This window comes from Natrix helvetica, assembly GCF_964273705.1.
Source record: "Natrix helvetica genome assembly, chromosome: 6".
NCBI classification, from domain to species: Eukaryota; Metazoa; Chordata; class Lepidosauria; order Squamata; family Natricidae; genus Natrix; species Natrix helvetica.
The window spans coordinates 19,917,897-19,942,303 of NC_138553.1; the positions used below are offsets into that span (position 1 = coordinate 19,917,897).

Here is a 24,407-nt window from a genome sequence, read left to right on the forward strand (position 1 = left end):
TGCATGCAATTACATTTGCTTCATGAATATATTTTTTATCTCTTAAAAAAACTAGTTCATGGGCAGTTGAGATGATTGCATGCTACAACAGTATCTGGGCTTGTAAATCTACAGCAACTGGATGCATCATTCTGCAAAGACCAAGCCTCCAGAGTTGGTTACAGGGACAGACAGCTCTATGTTTAAGAGATTGGATGTTGTTGGATTCATGAATGGATGGATGAATGGATGGATGGATGGTCACGATATTCCAAATAAGATCTGTAGAAATACAGCTTCCTCAGATCTAGACTCTGTCATTTCAGCTATTACTGCTATCATGAAATGATTTTGACAACAGTTAAACACCAGCTGTTAGCTTTAGAATCCATCCCCAAGTTTAGCCATTCACTACTGTTGTTGAATTGATGTACTGTATTAGTAAAAGGGACACAATGGCTCAAAAGAGACGCAATGGCTCGGTGGCTAAGACATTGAGCTTGTCGATCAGAAAGGTTGGCAGTTCGACGGCTCGAATCCCTAGTGCCACGTAACAGAGTGAGCTCCCATTACTTGTCCCAGCTTCGGCCAACCTAGCAGTCCGAAAGCATGTAAAAATGCAAGTAGAAAAATAGGAACCATCTTTGGTGGGAAGGTAGCAGTGTTCCAGTGGTGGGTTGCAGGCGGTACGCCCTGGTATGGGTATACCAGAGCCTGCCTGGAGCACCAGGTACCGTTCCGGTACGGTGCTCTGGAGAGCCCACTGTCTGCCTGTGCGCCTTATCTGTCTTTAAAGTCTTCAGCACCTACGCGCATGCGCACGGCACGTATAGCCCCTGCATGATGCTCCACCGAGCAGCTGGAGCATCACGGAGGCTCACTGGATGGTTAGACGCATGCACACGCTGCACGCGTCCATGTGGACGACGCCAGCCACATGACTACGGAGACATCTTCGGGTAGTGCTTGCTTTTCGGCTTAGAAATGGAGATGAGCACCGCCCCCTAGAGTCGGGAACGATTAGCACATATGTGCGAGGGGAACCTTTACCTTTTTACCTTTTATTAGTAAAAGGCTTACAGCTCCATCATTGGCAACTCCAGGTGAGGTTGGGAAATTGAGCCTATGGAGAACAGCTGCCAGCCAACAATCAATTCAAATACTGTTATACTACAGCTTAGCACTATTATGAGCTCAAACATCGTAATTCGCACATCATGGTTTGTGGCTCAACTTTATCTAGGTATCCAGCCATTGAATTCTGCTCATCTAATAATGGTTAACATAAAGTACTCTTTAGAACAGGGGTGTCCAAACTTGGGAACTTTAAGACTTGTGGACTTCAACTCCCAGAATTCCCCAGCCAGCCATGCTGGCTGGGGAATTCTGGGAGTTGAAGTCCACAAGTCTTAAAGTTCCCAAGTTTGGACACCCCTGCTTTAGAATATAAATTAGATAGTCAGACAGATAAAAAATAGTGAACCCAGCTAGTGTAGATATTGTTGTGCTAGAATCAGATCAGTGAAGCTTTCTTACATTCTTCTGTATAGCCTCATCTTAAATTGCAAGACTGTTGAAATAGTTATGGCAGAATAGACTGTTTTTAAAAAGGCAGAGAATTTACCCAAATGCATTTTAAAGAGCAGCTTGTATTGTTTCTGATAAGGGAAGCAATGCAGAGCCAAGCTGAAAAATCTAGAGGACTCTTACTGTAGCAGGTGAGCCTGGCTGGCCTCCTTTTGTTTCTCAGGGACTTCATAATGAGGGAACATCTTCCCCAAGCCGCTGTCACTCAACATGCGCTTTCGAATAGCAGGATTCCACCGATCGGACATTCTGGGAAAAGAAACATTTTCAAATAGGAAACATGATGATTGCTTCCTAAAGCAACTTCTTTTTCAGTTTTTTGTTTGTTTGGTTGTTTGGTTCAATCAATGATTCCCAACATTTCTTGCCCTCTTCTACACTGTCCTCTTGCTTATTCATCTGCTTCTTGGAGCGATTTTATAAAATTGTACACAAATTGCAACACTAATGTTAGGCTCAACAGATAACTTAGTGAAAATTGAGAAAGATGAAAAGCACATATAGATTTCTCATAGATGACTAATGGACTAAAGGCAGCCCTAGAGTTCATTCGCGTACCGGAGCTTGCCCGGAGCACCAGATACCGTTCCAGTATGGTGCTCCAGAGAGCCCGCCCGAGCTCCTTACCTGTCTTTTAAGGCTTCCGCGCATACGCATGGCGCATACAGTGCTTGTGCGATGCTCCGCTGAGGAGCTGGAGCGTTGCGGAGGTTTGCGGAGGAGGTATGATGCATGCACACCAGTTGGAACGGGATCTGGAACCCACCACTGGACTAAAGTTACAACAGCACTGCAAAAAGTGACCTAGGACCGTTTTTTGTACTTATGACTATGGCAGCATCCCCATGGTCGCATGATCAAAATTTAGACCCTTGGCAACTGACTCATATTTATGACGGTTGCAGTGTCTCAGGGTCATGCGACCGCCTTTTGTGACCTTCTGTCAAGCAAAGTTCATGAGGAAGCCGGATTGACTTAACTGTGTTGCTAAACTGAACTGCAGTGATTGACTTAATAACTGTGGCAGGAAAGGTCATAAAATTCACTTAACAAATGTCTCCCTTAGCAACAGAAATTTTGGGCTTCATTTTGGTTGTAAGTCGTGCTCTACCTGTACTACTTTTTTTGGAAACACAAGGTAACTATTTAAATATAAACACAAATGTATCTATAGTTCTATAGATAGGAATCACGTAATTCTGTGCTCTACTACAAGTTTCTACCATGCTTTACTTAATGCACATTTTGCTGAATCTATGTGTAAGGTGTTTTATGTTTATTTTTCTTTAATGTTTTCATTATTATTCTGTGATTTCATCTTGGGCCTGATATGTTGTTTTCTACCTTGTGACATAAATATTTCAAAATTATTGCACCTACAAATGGCTAATACCCTCTTGGGTACACTTCTTACAAAGGGCGACAAAGGAAAAAAAGATTGTTTTCATATGTTTTCCTTGCAGTTTTATTTTCACTTTCGAAAGGCAGTCTTCAAAAGGAACACTATTCTGACATTTATGCAGGTGGAGTAATCTATTTTCTATCAATGTTCTATGCTGCAATTTTCTCTCCAAGCTGCTTTCAATGCATTGGTTACAGAGTTCCATACAGGTAGTGCTCAAGCTACAGCCACTCATTCAACAACCATCCAAAGTTACAGTGGCACTGAACAAGGGGGACTTCTGATGGATTATTGGAGTACCAGCTATTGCCGTGCCCTTAGAGTTTTATGAACATTTCCTATTGGTTCCCCCAAAGTCAATGGGGAAGCCGGCAGGAAGTCGTAAGTCACTCGTGTTCCTGCCATTCCTTCACCTATCCACCTACACTCCCTACTTTCTACCCACGACACCGGCACAGTAACCCCTGCTTAGTAACCCCTGCCTGCAGCACTGCACATACTCTTACAGCAACTGTGCACCTTCCCATGCTCAGGAATGCCTTCCTGTGGCATCCTTATACCCATTTGTGGCACCTGCACATTCATCTGTGCTCAGGAACACCTCCCTGCAACCTCTACCGGTTCTGTGGGCATGGCTTGGTGGGCGTGGTGTGGCTTGGTGGGCGTGGCAGGGGACATATACTGCAAAATCTCCATTCGCACCCCACTCTGGGGCCAGCTAGAGGTGGTATTTGCCGATTCTCAAAACTACTCAAAATTTCCGTTACCAGTTCTCCAGAACCTGTCAGAACCTGCTGAATTTCACCCCTGCTGCAGCCCTTCCTGTGGCACCAACTCATCTGCTCCCTAGCATCTGTCCATAGCACCTATGCACTACCATGCCATCTGAGCAACTCCAGTGCTTGCCTGCATCTCTCATGACATCCATCTACCTGCCAGTAGTTCTCACCCAAAGCTCTCACCAGTGAATTTGCTTTCCTGGGACTCTCACCTCTTCCCACTTAACAACCCATGTGATCCTGGGATTACGACAGCAACTGCTCTTCCAGGGTCTATTTAGATAGCAAGATAGGCAACATATAGATTTAATTAATAAATAAGTAAAGCTACCAAGGTTGCCATCACTAAGAAATGACACTTAGCGATAGAAATTCTGGTTCCAACTGCTGTCATACTTGCTATAACTTCTTGTGAATCTAGAATGGCAGTCCTTCAAAAGTCAACTAATTCCAACTCTTAATGTCCTTCATCATTGGCCGTATTTGGGCTGCTGGGAATTGAAATCCAGCAATGTCAGAAGCACCACTAAAACTGTATAAAGAAGGGACTAGATTAAGGTGTCATCACACTGCAGTGACAACAGACATTGAAGGTATAAATGTAGATATGATGTAGGTGATGTAGTGACTTTCAGTTGCTTTGTGCTATTCATCATAACCAATGATGATTTGAAGCTATAGCTCAAAGCACCTGAAAAAGAGAAGGATCAAGTTGTTTAGAAAAAGAATGTGCTTGAACAGAAACCTCCATGTGAGATCCATCTTTAAGGATATGGAAAATTGTGTATGAAAATAAGAGAACCTAAAAAATCCAGAAGCCTTACCCAGAAGCCTGCTCTACCACCAGGTCAGGCATTCCTGGAGGTGTCCCTGCTGGTTGAGCTGCCCCCAATTCTGGATCCAGGATAAAAATCTCATCCTGTGATATTTCTGTCACAAAGTGCAAATGTTCCTGCAACAGTGATATTAAAATAAAAGATCTATTGTTTATTGCAATCAGCAGCACAATTCTATTCAGGAATACTGTGGAAAAACGTGGGTCTGAATTAAAATTAAAAGTTCCAAATATAAGAACTGCAACCCCCAGAATGCACCAGATATATTGGCCACGTATTCTGAAATCTGTAGTCCCAACACATTTGGGGGCATTTGCAGAAAGCTCTTCTGGAGGAAGGAGCTGTGGGTCAATGCATGGAGAATGCTCAAAATTCTATTCATAGCAGCTCCTTGCTTATAGCCAGCCAACCATTCATGCAGAGGTGGTATTCTACCAGTTCGAACTGGATCACCCAAACCGGTAGTGGAAATCATGGGTGGTTCCGCCCACCCGTGCCCGACTCTACGGCTATCCATTTAGGCCATTTTCTTGCCAAAAGTGCATATGGAAGGATCTGTGCATGCGCGGAGATGCTCGCACATGCTCACATTTGCAAAGCGTCAGGGAAGGTAAGTGTATACCACCACTGCATTCATGCCCAAAATATCATGTATTTCTGCATTGCAGGGTTGAGAGTTTGCCAATCATTTTCAGCTGACAACCACAAGCAGGGTAGTTATACAGGAAGATCCTTGGTAAATGGATTAGCTCCAGAGATAAGGAGATCATCATAGGAAATCCATCTGCTCAGTGGCTAGGATAAATCTTAATTTCTCAGGTTTATTTCCTGTTCTAGAAAGTGCAATACTAATTTGCTAAAGATATAGATTTATTCGTGCAAATTCCACTGAATTCAGTGGAGAATTACTTCCCAATAAGCATGCCTAGAATTGTACAGTGTAATTTCTTTTCAATTGCAGCGGGTAGAAATAGCTGAACTGTACAAGCCACTGTTTTGATGTAGCAAACCTTTCTTAAATTGCCCCAAAAGACTAACACAATTTTGGCTTCTGCTTTACAGCTGAACAGAAACTAAATGAATTAAACAAAAAAATCAATAAAAGCAAATCCAATCTGAATGGCTTCCATATTTATAAAACTTCCAGACAGTGTCTTACCAACACATAAATTGTTATGTTTTTGACAAATGCTGTCACTTTAATTTGATGTTTTTTTAAGCTTTCTGAATATTTTCTTTAGGCCCAACATTATCATAATTTCCAGAGTCACTTTATGTCCCAAATAGAGGATTAGGATTTTTGCGGAACTGTAGACACCAAGATAAACTCTAAGATTTTCTTTTTAATGTAGCTATCCTAAGCTCATGAAGATAAGGTGGGGGGGGAGAGAAGAAGAATCTATGCTATTAAACATCAAACTGATTTAAGCAAAAAGAGGAAAACTCATCCTTCTTGGTTTAAATCTTCTTTGACCTTGGGTGCCTTGGGCCAATTTTTCATAAGGTGTTTAATTTACATGGCAAAACATGGCTCAAAATTAAAAATCACAGTAAGGACAATGCTACAGAGTTTCTCAAATTTTATATTCGTGCTCTTAACATTAATAATTAATAGAATAATAAATTTAAATATTTGATGTTTCAATATTGACTAATATTAATCATATTGTGGTGTTAATATGTTAGGTTTAATTTTCAGATATTAGACTTATGTACTTGTGAATTCATTTCTTGTAAATCAATGCTATCGTTTTAATTTATCATTAAAGCAAAATAATCCATAATGATGTGAAGCATTCCTGAAGAATCTGTTGCATTTCTACAAAGTTAAATGAAACAGTCTTACATACTACAAGTAGGCATCATGATATATATGAGCCACGGTTGCGCAGTGGTTAGAGTGCAGTACTGCAGGCTACTTTTGCTGACTGCCAGCTGCCTGAAATTTGGCAGTTCAAATCCCATGAGGTTCAAGGTTGACTCAGCCTTCCATCCTTCCGAGGTCGGTAAAATGAGGACCCAGATTGTTGGGGGAAATATGGTGACTCTGTAAACCACTTAGAGAGGGGCTGTATAAAGCACTGCAAAGCGGTGTATGTCTGCTATTGCTATTGCTATATAGGAATAACCTTGAGAGATGGAGGAACAGATGCTACTAATTAATGTGCAGCATCATAACTGCATAATGAGGAGAGAAAGAAACTCAGAAACAACATAGGGCATAGAATCATAAGGCTGGAAGGGACCACAAAGGTCTTCTAGTCCAGCCCTCTGTTCAAGGCAGGAGACCTTATACCATCCTAGTGAAATGGTTGTCCAATCTATCCTGGGAAGAGCTGAAATTTTGTGTGGAATGCAGACCTCAAAGCACTTATTTTTCTTTTCCTAACTGGAAAAAAAAGAAGTCTATTTTATTTTATTTTTATTTTTGACAGTTTTAGGGGCCCTTGAGAATCTCTGGAGAGAAGAAATAGAGACAAGTATATAATAGGAGGACAGTCACATTTGACAAGACCCATATTTTCTTATTATAACGGTGAACCCAATTCTGTGCTATAAAAAAAAGAAGTTAAAAGGAAAGCAACATCATCTCTGTACCTGAGATCTGTCGATGCGGTAAAAGCAGTCAGCAGAAGTTGCTGCAAAAAAACGAGGAAAGACTTGTGTGAAAAACTGTGTTTGATCCATCAGAAAGGGAAAAATATCCAAACTACACAGCTAAGCAATACCTCAATTGGGACCAATGAAACTGAGACAAAAGAGCATGAAACTTTTCACTTCTTCAGACCTCTTCATTAAGCACGATGGCACAAAAAGGAAGGGAATGGGAAGAAATTAGAAATACATTCCAAAATTAAGTCAGATCTTACAGCCATGAGGTTTTCCTGCCTGTACTAAGTCTAAACATAAATGAATTTGGTAGTGGTTGGTATTGTCAGTATGAGATGGCTGACTTCATGCAAGTATTTGGAAGTATAACTATATTGAAGAATGTAGAGATGGCCTTGGAGAAAGTATTCAACAGCTGTTAAGTAAACCTCTAAAGAGGAGACAGTGAGAAAGAAACTCAAGATTGCTCCATCTTGATTCTCTTTGGTATAAGAAACAGGGTGATAGAAAGAATCTCTGTCAGGATTTCAACATTATTTTATGATGCTCTGCAACAACACAACAGAGTTCCAGTACTGCTTCCCAGGAAGGGAAGGCAAATTGAAAATATTTGGCTTTTTGTAAACCTGCCTGGCAAGGAATTCCCTTCCCAGTTGGCTGTCACTTTCAGGGAAGCCCTGACTCCTGACTTTCTGTTCTTAGGTAGTATGTACCTCCGAGAGCTAAATTCAGGGGTGAAATATTCTGAAGTTGGGAGAACCGTTAATAAAAAAAATGCTAAAAAAAGTTCTGATGATCAGCTATGTGACAATCAGCTGTGCCACATAATCGTTAGAATTTTTTAAAACTTTTTTTCAGCATTTTTTAATGCTAAATGCATTTTTTACCGCTTTGGGAGAATCTGTATTAAAAAAATGTTTTACAAATTTTTTAAAAAAGTTCTGATGATCAGCTGTGCTGCGTGATCGTTGGAATTTTTTCCTTTTTTAAAAGAATTTTTTACTACCGGTTTGGGAGAACCAGCCCAAACCAGTACCATTTGACTCCTGGCTAAATTCCTTTCTCCAGCTCCTCAACAATACTTTTGCATTGTCTTCCTCTCAGCTAAAGACATTTTGATGATCACTAGAGGGTAGCCAAGACGTTTAAAAAACATAACTCTTGGCTGCCATCTAGAGGTTGATAGATCAAATTGTCTGCCAGCTGACCCTTAGTTTTAGGATAAAAACCATCAATTGGTTGATGGTAATAGGGAAAAAAGAAATATGCATGCAGTTATCGGAGCATTGTGCATGCCTATTTCATTTGCTGGATGGAATTGGGTGGGCTGGAATTTTAGTCAGTGGAACCACTAATCAATATCCTTGGAATGTTGAATATTAAACCTATATGGACACCATTGCCACACAGATCTCATTCAGATGCATGAAATACAAGGTAGCTTATCTTTTTCAGGAAAAGAAGAGAGAGAGCTCCTCCCAACACCTCTAAAACAAGCTATCAACCCACAATCTGTTGCTTACGATGAACAAAGCTTATAAGCTACTGGATTGGCACCAAAAGAGAGGGGAGATACAGAGAGAAAGAGAGATTTATCTGAATACTTGGAGGCTATATTGTGAATATTTGCTCTTGACGAAGGTATGATCAACTGAGAATTCTGAATTTATTTGAAAGAGTATTTCTGAATAAAACATTTCAAACTTGCTACACTTCCAAACCTGAACAATGATCTTAACAATAAACAACCACAACTCGAAATTTATTCTTGGGAACCACCATAAAAATGTTCATGTAGTCAGTCTCTATAGACTTAACATTTTATTCACATGAAAAACACATACAGTTTAATACAGTCCAATGATAGTCACACTTTATGTATATGGAACTAAGAACTATAAGCTATAAACAATTAGAAATTTGCATTCTATTATGAAGCTAGCACCCATCATTATCTTGAACCCATGCTTGATAGGGCTGGGAGTACAAGCATTAGCTTTCTTTTTTTAAAAAAAAAAAGCATTGTATTTTTATTATTCCATCCATGCTTCTTCTGGCAGGGCTGTCAATCTCCTGGGATTGCTTCTAACTGGAGGTTATTCAAGCCATCTCTACACAGCAGCATCTACAAAAGTGCTCCATGGAGCTACAGTCCTATCAGCAAAATAAGTACCAATGCCAAGACCTCCCATCTCTCAAAAGTCTGCCTAAGTGATTTGGAATAAAAAGCAGAAAATCCTAAATCACACTTATGCAGAAAGGTGGGCTGCTTTAGGTTCTCCTGGGTTTGGGAGAACCCATAGCTAATGTTATGGCTGGTCCAGAGAATCTCCAAATCCCAACCCTGGCTTTATATATCACCCTTCATTCCACTTTTGCTTTGGGCCATATAAGGAGTGTTTCCTCTACTTCATGACCTTCCCAGAATACACACTTATACACAAAAACCAAACTGTAGGGTTCTTGCCTGCTAGATGTACAGGTAGCTGACAGATCTCCTGGAAGTTCAATATTCAAGGGTAAAGAGAGAAAGAAGGGATGCCCACTCTGTCTCACAAATGACCCAAATACAATAGCAGAGTTGGAAGGGACCTTGGAGGTCTTCTAGTCCACCCCCCTGCCTAGGCAGGAAACCCTATACCGTTTCAGACAAATGGCTATCCAACATCTTCTTAAAGACTTCCAGTGTTGGGGCATTCACAACTTCTGGAGGCAAGTTGTTCCACTGATTAATTGTTCTAACTGTCAGGAAATTTCTCCTCAGTTCTAAGTTGCTTCTCTCCTTGATTAGTTTCCACCCATTGCTTCTTGTTCTACCCTCAGGTGCCTTGGAGAATAGTTTGACTCCCTCTTCTTTGTGGCAACCCCTGAGATATTGGAACACTGCCATTATGTCTCCCCTAGTCCTTCTTTTCATTAAACTAGACATACCCAGTTCCTGCAACCGTTCTTCATATGTTTTACCCTCCAGTCCCCTAATCAGCTTTGTTGCTCTTCTCTGCACTCTTTCTAGAGTCTCCACATCTTTTCTACATCGTGATGACCAAAACTGAATGCAGTATTCCAAATGACCACAGGCAATTATTATTCACTAACTGGGCAGGGAGGAAGCATTTCTACAAACCTACTGAGCCAATTGGAGTTGAGAAAAATCACGCCCCTTGGCCAAATCATCCTTTGAGGTGCTCTAAATGTCCACATTGAATGTTTTGTGCTGGGACAAAAAAGAAGACTACTTCCAAAATTGGAGCACCTAAAGACAGCTCTCTGTTGCCTCATCAATTGATTGCAGATGAGATTGAGATGATGTCATGAAAACAGGTCCTCCAAAAATGCTTATAAAGACATCTTTGTGCTGCAGCAAAGATGACATGAGGATGAACCCAATGTAGATACCTTCACCATGCTTATTATCAATCACACGTAGCCCCCTGAATTTCAGCCAATAACCATATATAAAATCTTGAAGAACCTGGATCTAGTTGAAACTTTTATTTTTGAAATAACATTCAGCAAATGCGTGAAAGCAAATATTCCTGAATAAGATAGAATTTATGTCTGGATAAGCATGTAAAGAAATGTACAGTCTGGCCATTTTCTTGTGAGGTCATGGGAGCCAACTGTGATTAATTCTTACCATCTAGGAAGCACCATCTAGGGGATAGTTTCTGAACAGACAATACTCTTGGGAATGAGCTTTCCTGGTCCTGCATGGGACAGAAAGAAAAACGCCATTTTCAACAGCAGTTTGATAAAGGCAGCAGTGAATAGAACAATACTACAGCACATATTGCAGCTCTTCCTAGATCTAGTTATTAACCTTTCCAAAAAAGATAGATAAGGACTCCTGTCTGAAATTCTGGAAATCCATACAGTACTGAGCCAAGGGGAATAATAGTGTGACCCATAATAATGCAGTTTTCAACATTACTCAGGAAAGAACTTTTCTGTCCGTTTATATATATATTCAGTCAAGGGTGACCAAAAATGATAGACAGGCATCCCTGAATTCACTCAGGATGCCTTCTGATAACCAGCTGCCCTGTGCAATCACTGACTTATCCAAGTGTTGATTTGATTTCCCATTTGATTCGAGGCTGTAATGCAACTATACTCAGTTTTACCAAAGGTTGGAAATGTATCAAATGTGCCATGCCATGATGGATGCCCACTTGGTTACTTGGACAGCTTACTGTGTTTGCCATATTGCTAAGCAAGTACTAGCAAACCTTGCCTCCCTTTTTGAAAAAGGTTTGTTTAAAGGGGAGGGGGGGAATACTGTGACTATCACCACTATGAATTCACAAGAGAACAATAGCAGAAGAGCTACGAAATGTCACTTTATGGCCAATTAGTCCTTTTAAAAGTCCTTATTTTCAATCATTCCATCACATATTCTTAGGATAACACTGTATAAATGTTTCGTTTTAATATCTGTCCTCTAGAAACTGCACTGAGAAACTTATACAAAAGAGAGAGCATTATCTGACATACAGTTTGCAGTTCATTATAAATTCCGACTCAGTTAATAGCCGCGAGATGGATGGGCAGAAAGGACCATGGCCAGAAATAGGCAGCTGAATAGCAAATGCCATATGGACTGTGATAAGGCTCCATAAATGACTATGTCCCTGGCACAGCCTGGCATTCTTGATATACAGCAAACCAATATTTTTTTCTTCTTCAGTCAGTTTCAGAGCCAACCTATGATGTGAGTTAGATGTTCCTCAGCTTCAATTCTTCATCTCAAATTTCAGATAAGCAGGGTGATGCTCATTAGCTTGGCATGTGGGTCTTTAACAGCTTTCCTTTAGTCCCAGGAGAAGCACTAAGATCCCTTTTCTTAGCTTCTACCCCTGATCCCTTTTCTTAGCTTCTACCCCTGAGCTTGATTCATGTTATCCAATAGCTTTCCCTTTATTACGCCTGATAGAATGTAAATTATGCTTCAGATACCAATTACAGAGATTTAAAGATACTATAGTTTCATAAACCTGCCAAAAAGTCTTTATGTTGCTTTGGTAGGAACTATTCCTATTGCAAAATTCTATATTCTCTTCTCATACGGAATCTACCAAAGATGTGAAATCATAGAATTGCAGGGGGGACAGGTAGACAATCAGATTTAACCCCTGCTGGGTGGGAGAATCCAAATTAAAACATTTAAAGATGGCTGCCCAGCCATTGCTTGAAAATATACATGTAGTCCTCAATTTACAAACACAATTAAGCCCAAAATTTCTGTTTTTAAGTGAAACGTTTGTTAAGTGAATTTTGCCCCATTTTATGACCTTTTTTGCCTTAAGTGAATCAATAAAGTTGATAAGTTAGTAATCCGGTTGTTAAGTGAAACTGCCTTTCCCATTGACTTTGCTTGTCAGAAGGTCGCAAAAGGTGATGATCACATGACCTTGGGACACAGCAATGGTCATAGATATGAATCAGTTGCCAAGCATCTGAATTTTGATCACATGATCAGGGGGATGCTGGAAAATCGTAAGTGTGAAACATGGTCATAAGTTATTTTTTTCAATGCCATTGTAACTTTGAACGGTCACTAAACAAACTGTTGTAAGTTGAGGACTACCTGCACAGTGAAATAGAGGTCATATCCATTTTGGTAATTAGTGTAACCAACAAACCCCTCTTTCTCAATATAAAACTTCTCTTAATATTCCATTTGTTAGGGGTTCCAAGTAATACCCTCAACAGAATCAAAACTCCAAGGCAGGCATATTCCTCAAAGTATAGATTTATTAGGCACGTCAAATTGGCAAATCTGGGGAAAATCCTATTCTAAAAGCCCCGTGTTTTCCCCACCCACATTAAAGTCAAAGTTATTCCCCCCCCCCAGTCCATATGTCCGTCACATGTTCCAATCTGGTCACTGCCCCAACTCCAGTTGGTCTCCATCCAGACCTCCCCGCACTGGTGAGAATGTCCTTGGTTCCGAGGGGAAATAAATTTATTATGGTTACAAAACCCTCGCTATCTCTATCTCCCCCCTCCTGTTCCCACAACTTGCCCAGCCACCACTGTGGCAGCCCTGAAGATGCCGAGGAAAATGGCTCCAGGGCTGACACTAGTAGAATCCTCCTGTGTCCTCCAGTCTAGGATGAAAGGAAAGAGGTGATCCTCCTTAGAAATGTGAAAATTCCATCACATCCCTTCTCAACTGTCTTTTCTGAAAACTAAATTCATCCAATTCTTTCAGAGCCTCCTTTCATACTGAGTTTCCAGACATCTTAACACTCTCCTTCCCTGAGATTAACCTTAGCAAGACACCTAGGGGCAAGGAATTCCAGAGAAGCATCCTTATCTTTGAAATCCAAACAAAACAGTGAAGCATAAAAGTAACTTTCATCTGAAATGAAAAGTCAAAAATATGAATTGCATGCAAAAGGCCAAAGGGCCTTCTTGCAAATCTAGTAAAGACATTCCTTATAGTAGAGGCATATTAGTCAAACATCATTAGAACGGTGATGTTTCCCTATGCCATATGTGGATGTGGATGTGGGTATATACATAATGGTTATCCTTTGAGAGCTGAATGCAGACATTTCATTTTAATGTTTGCTGATTCTTCGTCTTGTGCCATATCCGTCACTGGACGGAGGCGATCAAGTTGGCAATCCTATTTTTATCAACAGCCGCATGAAAAAGTGCTGCTGAGTTTTATCCAAACCAGTCCCTTAGATTTTGAAGCCATGATGGTCTTCTTCTGCCTGGACCTCATTTGCCTTCAATCTTTGCAGATTAGCGTACATTTAAAGTTACAATAAAGTTAAACAAACTAACTCCAAGTGAAGATGAAATAATAAGAAAGGTTATGGATTGTGCTGAAATGGACAAACTAACTAAAGAAATTCAGGGAAAAGAAGAATCAGAATTCTACCAGATATGGGATAAATGGTATAGGTGGATGGAGGATAGAAACAAGAATCAATGAAGGAATATAACAAAACTCAAAAATAATAGTTATGAGTAAAATAAGAGAGTTAGGAATGGTGAAATCCAAATGAAATACAATTGAAGGGGGAATAATATAAGGTTAGCGGTATCGATTGATAATTGCTATTAGAAAGAACAGGAAGCTCCTGTTTGTATTGCATTGTGTAAATGTTAAAGTTACAACTTTATTGTAACTTTATTTTTTTTCAATTTTATTAACAAACATGTAAAACACACAAACACAAAACTTAGACGTACAGTCTAAGTTTTGTGTGTGTGTGTTTTACATGTTTGTTAATAAAATTGAAAAATAAATAAAGTTACAATAAAGTTTCTACCCTACGCTACCCTACCCTACCCTACCCTACCCTATTCTATTCTATTCTATTCTATTCTATTCTATTCTATTCTATTCTATTCTATTCTATGACAACAAAAACAATCAGAAGAAGCCGGGTAGTATCTTTTTCAGCTAATGAATTTGGTTAAAAGGCATAAGCTTTTGTAAGCTACAAATGTATAGTGAGGCATGACTGAAGTAGGATTTCAAGTGGGACAAGGAGAAAGGGAAGAAGCTGACTATACAGATGCAGGTTACATGTGAGGTAGCTTAGCAATTCACCAAGAATGCTCAATAGAGATGTGACAAGTTTCTTTGTCTATGAGGCAAGATGGATGAACCAAGACTGCCTAATCAAAACAGCATTATCAACCAGTATTCCTCAAGTTAGTATTCATTGTGTTCAAATGTATAGACATCTGGAGTGTGAATCCTGAGAGTTGCTGCCCAAGCACATCTGGAAAGGATCATATTGCAGCACATTGTTATAAAATGTTGACACATTTATTTTGTAGGCTAAAAATGCTCTAGTGAGATGCTGAACAATTTCAGATATTATTGATTTTTTGGAGGGCATACTGCTATATAAAGACTGGAGATGGCTGACATTCACAACAGGAGTTTGTATTTCATTGAATATGTTTGACTAAAGTAAGGAAAAATAGACTTTTTATAAGAACACAGGAGCTCTCTTCTTTGTTAGACTGTCTCAGATTCTCTTGCAGGAGTGAATGTATGTATATTTGAAAATGCACAGCAGAGCATGATACAGACATGAAGAGATAATAAGAGAACAGTCCTTTAGGCCAAATCAGATAAAAATGCAATTCAGAGCATTAGTTGAGATAATATTTAACATGCCTGCTGTGCGGACAATGTTCAAAAAAAATAATCATTTAAATTGTGAATGCAAACTAAAAAATACTGTAGGGCATCATATGCACTGATCTGGAAATGTTATACAACAAACATTTAGTATTTCTTTGCATTGTGCTTAGTCACAAACTTGACAGAATAATTCCCCATCCATAATAGCATCCTTCTCCAAGACCAAGAGTCTTGGTCACTTGAGAATGTGATGTTACAGTTTTTAAGAAATCAGAAGAAACAATTTTGGTGAATAGGGCAAAGGCTGGGTCATATATTTTGAAGGAGAGGCATCAAGAATGCCTGTATATATTGAGATAACATGAACTTCTCCACATGAGGCCCCCCATTCTGAAAATTGAAAAGAATGCATAGATCCTGTCCTCATTGCAACATACAGTATCTTTCTAAGATGCTGGACTTAATTTTTTCCTTTTGCGTCTCTATGCAGGGATAGAATGGGCAAAGAGGCAAAGCTGAAGGTCTCCATTGGGTTATATAGCTGCAATCAAGCCTAAAGATTGACCATAGAGACTGAGACTGATTAAAGATGGAGATAAGGAGCCACTGGAAGGCAATAAGTTGCATATAGCAAGAATTAAGCCTATGAGAATCAGACAAAATCTGATTCAAATGCCAACTCAAACTTTTACACACTGGTGTCTTTTCCACCAACTATGCCATCCCTGGACCAGGAGACTCTGTTCATGGTCACTCACATACACAGGATTGCTGCGGCAACTGTGATACTCAGAAAGTTCAGACTGTCCCAGGAGCTGTTGATGCAGCTCTACAGAAGAATTATTAAGTCTGTCATTTGTACTTCTATAACAGACTCCAACGGAGAGTTAGGATTGCAGAAAGAACAGTTCCAGAATAACAGTATAACAGAGTTGGAAGGGACCTTAGAGGTCTTCTATTCCAACCCCCTGCTCAGGTAGGAAACTCTATACCAATTCCAACTATCCTGCCTTCCATTGAGGACCTGTACATTGCATGAGACAGAAAGAGGACTGAGAAAATATCTAGAGAGCCCTCATATCCTGGACATCATCTGTTTCAACTTCTCCCCTCAGGATGCCACTATAGGGCATTGCATGCCAAAACAACCAGACACAGAGACAATGTTTTTCTCTTGTGCCATTGCTTTGCTGAACACCTAACTACATGATACTGTCTTATGTCCAAGGATATTTATCCATGTAGTATGGCTATATTATTATTATTAGTCTCAGTGTTTCTACTACCTTCTTCTTTTGATATTTTATGATTATATTACCTCCTTTGTATGTACATTTGTTGTCTGTATGTGCATGTTGTTTGTATGTACCCTGATTATATTATATTGTTGTTTGTATGGCCTTCAAGGGAAAAGAATATTATTCAAAATATCTGAACAAATAAGTCCATAAGTAATTCAGGCTGAACAAGTCTTCCCTCCCTCCCTCCCTTTCTTTTTCCCCTAAAAGGAACAAAATAAATTTTACCTGGTAGTGGACTCTTTGTGTTGTTGAAGATACAGACTGCAAATCCTACGGCAAGAAAATTCCAGTGGAAAAAATGATTAACTAAGGCTCATTTCATCCTCCTTTAGTTGCAAAACTAAATTGTTCATCAATTTTTTTCTGGCTATTACAACAGCAACAATACAAAACAATCACACATGACAGAGGAGGAGGAGGAGAAAGAATAGGTGGCAGTCCCGCAAATAAGATTTAAGAAAGCCAAAATAAAACTGAAATTAATATTATTCAAGGATTTTGCTGCCAAACAATGACTTACAGATAATTTAATCGAAAATGGCCTGGCATTTTCCAATTGTCCCCAAGAACATTACCTAGGAACCAAGAACAGTATCTGATTTCTATATAAAGAGATTTAGAATGTTTAACTATCTGATGGTTAGATCTTCTGCCTTTTCATATTTCCCTAGACAGAAGATAATTGTCACTCAGGGATGAAGGAAACACTCACTTTGTACGTGGCAGTTATTGTCTTTTCCCATGGCTGAGTTAAGTAGCTAGCCAACCTTGAGTAGGGAGAAAATTATGCCGTAATGATATTTACTGCCTTTATTGCTGATCCTTATACTGCCTCTATTATATCTGCTCCAGGTCACTGATGGATGGTGTTCCCATTATGCACTTAAGAAGATAATGTGTTGATTCCTTCAATTTTGGTGTCCACCCTATCTGTCCTGACCAGGGCTTCCCAAGAGCACAAAGCAAACGCCTGGTCCCAACAAAAACCCATTTTATTAATTGACTGTGAATTCTTCTCATTCCCTTCCAGCAAAGTCTTTCAAGGGAGGATTTACAGTCATAGACCTTATTTGGCTTGGAGAGCTGACAGGCCGGTATCTGCAAAACTTGGCAAGGAGTCTCAGAGAGTCACGAACCAATTAAGCAAACTAATTGTTTCCTACAAACTCCACTCCCCTTTTGCTCCTCTTTTATTTCCTCTGGGAGGTGCTATTCATCATCCACTTGTGGCCAAGTCGACCCCTGTTATTTAGCTGTTCCCTTCATCTGGCAACTCTATGCATGTGCACACTGGGAGCAGGCTCTAGCTGTTCTTCTGCCCCACTGATGTCTGACTCTGAAGGCAGCTGATAACTGTCAGATGGCCCTGGCCCCCTCTCTGCCTCCGACACAGAGCCCTCATCAGAGCCTTCCCCAGACTCCAGGACTGGCCCATGTTCCTCCCCAACTTCCTCACTGCCCGAATCTGCTCCCAGCTCCTCTGGTGGACCACAACACTATCAGAACATCTTTACCCATGACAAAAGTATTTGCCAATGACAGCTCTACAGAAGGAATGGGGAGAATCTGACAGCCAGGCATCTCGTGACCCTATTCCCCCGCCTGACTAGAAAGGGCTTCAGAAGAAGGTTGCCAGTGTATCCAAGCTGTGTTGTATGGAATGTGGGAACTGGGGAAACAAGGAAAGAGGGTGAAAGAAAAAAACTTCTCTTGCAAAAGCCTTGGCCAGTGGGAAAAAATGAAACCATCCATCATCCATCTATACACTTAGTGCCAAGCTTTCTAGAATCACAAAGTGAGAAATGAAATTAATGGGGCACTAAAAGCGAAGTCTTGACAAGTTGTGTCTATCTAAAAGGAAATCATTTCAAACTTCCTTTTCTTTTTGAGTCCGAAACCATAAAATGTCACGCTGGGGTTTGAAATTTACTTCCATATACTTATAACTGAAAAGAAAGAAGACCAGACATTATTTCTTTCATTTTGAAGAGCCATGGAAAACTTCTTTTTTCCTAGAGGCCAAACTCTTGTTGGTTCAGTCTTCAAAATTGAACCACCAAAGATCGCTATAATCTTGGTGACCATTTGGACATTGCTAAGGACTGTTTTGGGCAACAATACCAGGGGTGGGTTCCTGCCAGTTCTAACCTCTTCTATAGAAGAGGTTCCACAAATCTATCGTGCCATTTAGAACCAGTTCCAGCTCCCTCCCCCCCGCCTGTCTGCCCCATGCTTGTCCCGCCCACCGCTCACTGATTGGCTGGCTCACCAATAGCCCCGCCCACCTCTAAGAGTCCTATCTAAACCTTAAAGTCTTAAAGCTGTCAAGTTTGAACACCCCTGGGTTTTTTTTCCCTAAAGGGTTAGGGGTGCAAGGGTCTTGTAACTTGACAGCTTTAAGACTTGCGTGCTTCAAATGCCAGAGTTTCTGAGCCAACATTTTGGTTGCTAAGCAAGAGTGTTGTTAAGTGAGTTTCACCACATTTTACAAGTTGGCCATGCCCACCCAATCACATGACTCCCAAGCCACTCCCACTCAGTCACATGGCCGGCATGTCACTCCCACAAAGCAGGCCACACCTACAGAAGAGGTTCTAAAAAATTTGAACCCCACTACTGAACCATACCCTCAAGGGTTTTTAATGTCGTGTCACTGTGTCCAGTTTTTTTAAGATCTGTTTAACAATAGAAGAGGCTGACCACAATAGGGGGACATGATAGCACTCTTTCATTGTTTGAGGGGCTCCTACAAAGATGAGGAGGTCAAACTATTTTCCAAAGCCCCAAAAAACATGACAAGAAACAATAGTTGGAAACTAACCAGGCAGGGAAGCAACATGGAACTAAGGAAAAATTTCCTAACAGTGACAGCAATTAGCCAATAGAATAGTTTGCCTTCAGAAGTTGTGAGTGCCCCATCACTGGAAACTTTCAAAAAGAGATTGGATAACCATTTGTCTGAAATGATATAAAATCTCCTACTCAAGCAAGGTGTTGGACTAGAAGACCTCCAAGGTCTCTTCCAACTCTATTATTCTATGCTCTATGTTTGATTTTTTTCTAGCCACAACCATTCCACTCACTGTCCTTTTAATTAGCACTATGTTTTCTCAGTGCCTTTTATGACCAGGAAATCCTAATCTCTCCAGGCTTTTAACCAGAAAGAGTCCTACTATTTGATTTAAAGTGGGTACACATTTTTACACCTCAAAAATAGCATCAGGGTATACACAACATAGTAGTTCCACTTTTATTGTTCCAACTTCCATTCTGAACTTGTGAAATGTCCAGATGAGATTAGGGATAAAGGACAGATAAACCAGCCTCGGAAAGACAAGGTAGAGCTTGAAAATTGCAAGTAAGTAGTTCCCCAACTGATATATTAGAGCCACGGTGCTTCAGTGATTAGAATGCAGTATTGCAGGCAAACTCTGCCCACTGCCAGGAGTTCGATTCTGACCAGCTCAGGATTGACTCAGCCTTCCACCCTTTTGAAGTTAGTAAAATGAGGACTCAGATTGTTGAGGGCAATATGATGACATTAGTAAACCGCTCAGAGAGTGCTGTAAAGCACTATGAAGCAGTATATAAGTCTAAGTGCTATTGATATTGCCTTCAACCTTTTGGCACTGTGCTGAAAGTGGACTATGGCAAAGGCAGAAGAACATGCCTGCAATGATTAGTATGCTAGCAATTGTGGCAGATAATCTTAATTCGTGAAATAGAGGTAGGTTAGGAGTTAACAATTCGATCGTCAGTCTCCAGCAAATCATAAGCAAGTGATTCTTATGGGAACTCTCTTGAGTTGCTCGACCTTCAGATCAGGGGTGGGCTTCAAAAATTTCAGCAATGGGTTCTCTGCCCAGTTGCTGAGTGGGCGTGGCCATGGTGGGCCTCCGGCACCATGGCAGAGGGGGAGGCATTTTTGCCTTCACCCGGCTCTGGAGTCTTTCTTCGAGCCTCTGGGAGGACAAAAGCTGCCTTCCTCATTTCCGGCCTTCCGGAACTTCCAGGAGGCCCATTTCTCCCCCTCCCCGAGCTTCCACATGGGCCCTGCCCTTATCTCGCATTAAAAATGGGCTGCGTGGAGACTCCTGAGAGGGGAGGGGAGGAGCAAGGTGGGGTGGGTGGGGCCAGCCAGAGGTGGGATTTGGAGGCCATAACGTTAGCTATGGGTTCTCCATCCTGCTTCTGCTTATATTAGTCTGATGAACTTTCTTTGCTTTTGATGTGTCCTTTGGCACATTTTGATCCAAATGGAATTCATGGATATCCTTGTACAAGTCTAATATATTCTAGATGCAACCATGTCCTTTTTCATCTACTCACCTCCTCCAAGCGATCCACATAGATGCGACAAGTCTCCAAGTCACAATCTCCTCGGACAACTATAATTCCCAGTGGAATAGCTATAGATGTATAATGATAATAACAATGAGAATGAATAACATTAACATGTGTAGCCAAAACTTTGGGCATTATATATACAGCAGATAAGATCTGAAGGAAATATAGAAAAGTATTCTTCAAGCTGCATTTTATTCCTGGTGACTCATGGACAATTCTATGTTGTTTTCTAGGTAGCAATACAGAAGGAAGTTGTCAGCTTTTAACTTCCCAGATTAGTCGAGAGCCTCAGCTTTCCCTGAATACTCATGAGTCCCAACCCCAATTTAATTTCTGAACCCAGACAAGATCAGCCAGGTGCCACCACCTGCTGAAATGAAGAAACTATGTAATTACTGCTCATCTTAAAAATGTTATTAGAATATATGTAGCCTGTCAAAAGTTAGTCAATTATACGTAATGGAATTTAATTTCAGCAGAATGTGGTTGCAGAGGCATCAGTAAAGATGCATCTCTCCTGTTAGATGCCAAACTAAAATGAATGGTAAACCCTCAAACTACCCCATGAAAGAAAGAAAAAACTCCTAGATTCCCTAAATGCTTTTATTTTATTTATTTATTTGTTTTGTCAAGCGTGTATAAGATAATAGACATAAGTACGATTATGACTACATGAAATGGATACGAATAAATGGGGTTGCATCTGTAGAAGGGAACTCAGGATCTAGTGACAAAACATATGTCATGACACCTTGACCCAAATACTCTTAACTAACATGTATACACTGTTGAAACAGCGATGTCTACGCCGGCTTGGGCATGTCATAAGAATGGCTAATGGTTGGATTCTGAAAGATATTCAGTATGGAGAATTAGTGCAGGGAAAGCACCCCAGAGAGAGACCGCAGCTGCGATATAAGGATATCTGCAAGAGGGATATAAAGCCTTGGGAATGGACACTAACAGCTGGGAAACCTTTGTCAGGGGAAGATTTCACCCTGAACTAAATGAGGCTTAGACCGCCGGCTTTTCCAAACAGGCATATCTTCAAGAAACGAAAGTGAAGTCCAATAATAAGTTCTAATTAAAAACAAACTTTAATACAAAAATAAGAAATAAGGAAATAAACAAATCTATCTAATTGTTACATTTTGGCAGAAGCAGTTTGTCTCCCAGCTTCCTGGCAGACGGACAAAGAACAAAAGGAAAGAAGTCTCTGGAATGTGTGATGTAATAAGAAGCATGCGCAGTAAATCATTGCTGATAAGGCTTATGACATGCGCAATAAGTCTTCAGTAACTATTCAGTTCAGCTCGTCTAGCAAACAATTAACGCAGTGACAACCTTGACCTCTGATCACTAAGCTTGGTGGCTAACGAAGCAGCATGGCCTTCTACAATACGAAGAGACACTTGTTCGGCAGGCTGAGGCAAAGAGGCAGTCCCAGAACCCGCAAAATCTGAGGGCTGGGCAGGGGACAGAATGTACCTGCCCTCAGTGTGGAAGGGATTGCCACTCTCGAATTTGCCTTTTTAGCCACATTAGATGCTGCTTAGGACCTCTTTCCAGAGCATGATACCATAGTCTTTTGAGACTGAAGGATGCCAATAACAGTGCACGAGAGCAGGATTTACATCACCATGTTATTGCAAGTGTAGTATTGAAAATGAAAAGCCAGGCAATATTTTTAGAGGCTGCATTAGCTTTTAAGGCAAACGGTATCTCTTGCCTGTGTACTGATTTGGAACTCTGGACATTATCATCTCAATATATCAGGGAGCCAGTAGGGTTAGAAATTGTCCTTGTGGATCATGTCTCCCTTGTAATGTCTGCCTGGGTCGTATGACTGGGCAGAGTATTGAACTACATGTTTTCCTCTCATCTGGCACGCCAGTAATTTCTTACAATATTAATGGCCTAATGCTAATATTTCTGCGGTTGTTGAGAAATTTTCCCATTAATTTCACAGGATAATGGGGGGAAAAAAACTTATCTGCCTGAAACCCCTCACCACCCCAACTGAGGAAACAAAGAATCAAAAACAAAACGTAATTCTGGAGATAATACCACAATAATTAATTGTCACGTTGAATTAATGGTGTAAAATCAAAAGAAGCGGTTAGCTGAGCCTGCAACACAGTGGATGCTAACTTTTCAAAATGAAGTCTCTTTCCCAGTGACAGACACTGAGTCATTAATCAATGCCGGATATGGCTCCTGGAGATAAGGGTTTAATGGAGTCTTGTTCCTCCGTCTGGCTCATTATTCATATTCAATTACAAAGACGGCCGTTTCTTATGTAACCAGGCTGCAGAATATGGGGTTCCCTAGGAATTATGGGATGACAAACCTTCTAATAGGTTTGCTTATCTTTGAGCAAAAAGATGGTTATTCTGTGCAGACAGCATTCTGTTCCCCATTGCTTATCCATTATCCATTGCTTATTTCTCCAGAACTGATTATGAAACTGAAAACTTATGATATTTTTCAGGGAAAATATAGATCCCACTAAGAGCACTTCTTCCAGCTCCTGATGCTGATTGTTACTCAGCAAATGAAAGGTTTCATCCCAGCTTTGCAGAACAGTCTTTACAAAAGATAATTGCTAGGATTTCTGGGAAGTATACATTTTGTTTAAATTATAATAACACACTTCTACAGCCTGTTTTTTTGGGGGGGAATAAATGATAACTTGAAGTATGTTAGATAGAATGTTTCACTGGAGGAAAGTCATTTGCCTGTGGGCAAAATGCTAAAAGCTCTGGCACAGCAACAGAAGAGTTTTTATTCGTGCCTTCAACTTGGTGGTCCTTCTTGAAGAATACTGCAGCCATTACAGTGAGCCAGCTGGAAGATCATTCCGGTCACAGTTTATTGTGATAGGCATGAGCTACTTCGAACCTTCTTCTCTCGTGATCTGCCATCCCTCTCCCCCACACTTCCAGTGCAACAAAGTTTTTGTTTCTGTTTTTATTAACAATACTTGTCATCTCTCATCCTCCGCTGTGGTTATTGAGCTCTATGCTGTTTGAGCCAAGTCTAACATGGTAGTTATGAACAAGATGATTATTTTCATCCAGTCACAGATAAATATATCCACAGGTTAGAGTTTGGATGTAAAGTTCTTCTCAATAATCCCAGGAATGGAAAACATGTAAATGTAAAAGTCAGTCTGGTTTTCTCTCCTCAGATCAAAGCTACTCAGCTAAATTCATTGAGAATGCCTGACCATAGATATCAGATCAGTTTCCCAAAAGTGGGAGATTCCTTTTTAATATCCATATTTCAAACTTTCCAAACAATGAACTATTGAAATCAGAAAATGGAGAATAGCTAAAGAATAAGTGTTTTTATTAATCTCTTCAAACTATTGCAATGAAACCATTTAAAATTTCTTTCCGGAACTAAATCTCCATGATGAACAATAAACAATATTAACTTGGATTA

At 40.3% G+C, this 24,407-nt stretch overlaps 1 protein-coding gene across 1 annotated transcript in view; it reads right to left on the reverse strand.

The window, feature by feature from the left end:
- Positions 1 to 24,407, reverse strand: part of DGKI (diacylglycerol kinase iota) — a 309,532-nt gene that overhangs the window by 64,370 nt on the left and 220,755 nt on the right. The window contains exons 23-28 of the mRNA XM_081957046.1: positions 20,943 to 21,022; positions 16,839 to 16,883; positions 10,831 to 10,900; positions 7,182 to 7,222; positions 4,572 to 4,699; positions 1,690 to 1,815 (exon numbers count right to left, since the gene is read on the reverse strand). Of these exons, the coding sequence (XP_081813172.1) occupies positions 1,690 to 1,815; positions 4,572 to 4,699; positions 7,182 to 7,222; positions 10,831 to 10,900; positions 16,839 to 16,883; positions 20,943 to 21,022 (490 nt within the window). The remainder of the gene's footprint in view (positions 1 to 1,689; positions 1,816 to 4,571; positions 4,700 to 7,181; positions 7,223 to 10,830; positions 10,901 to 16,838; positions 16,884 to 20,942; positions 21,023 to 24,407) is intronic.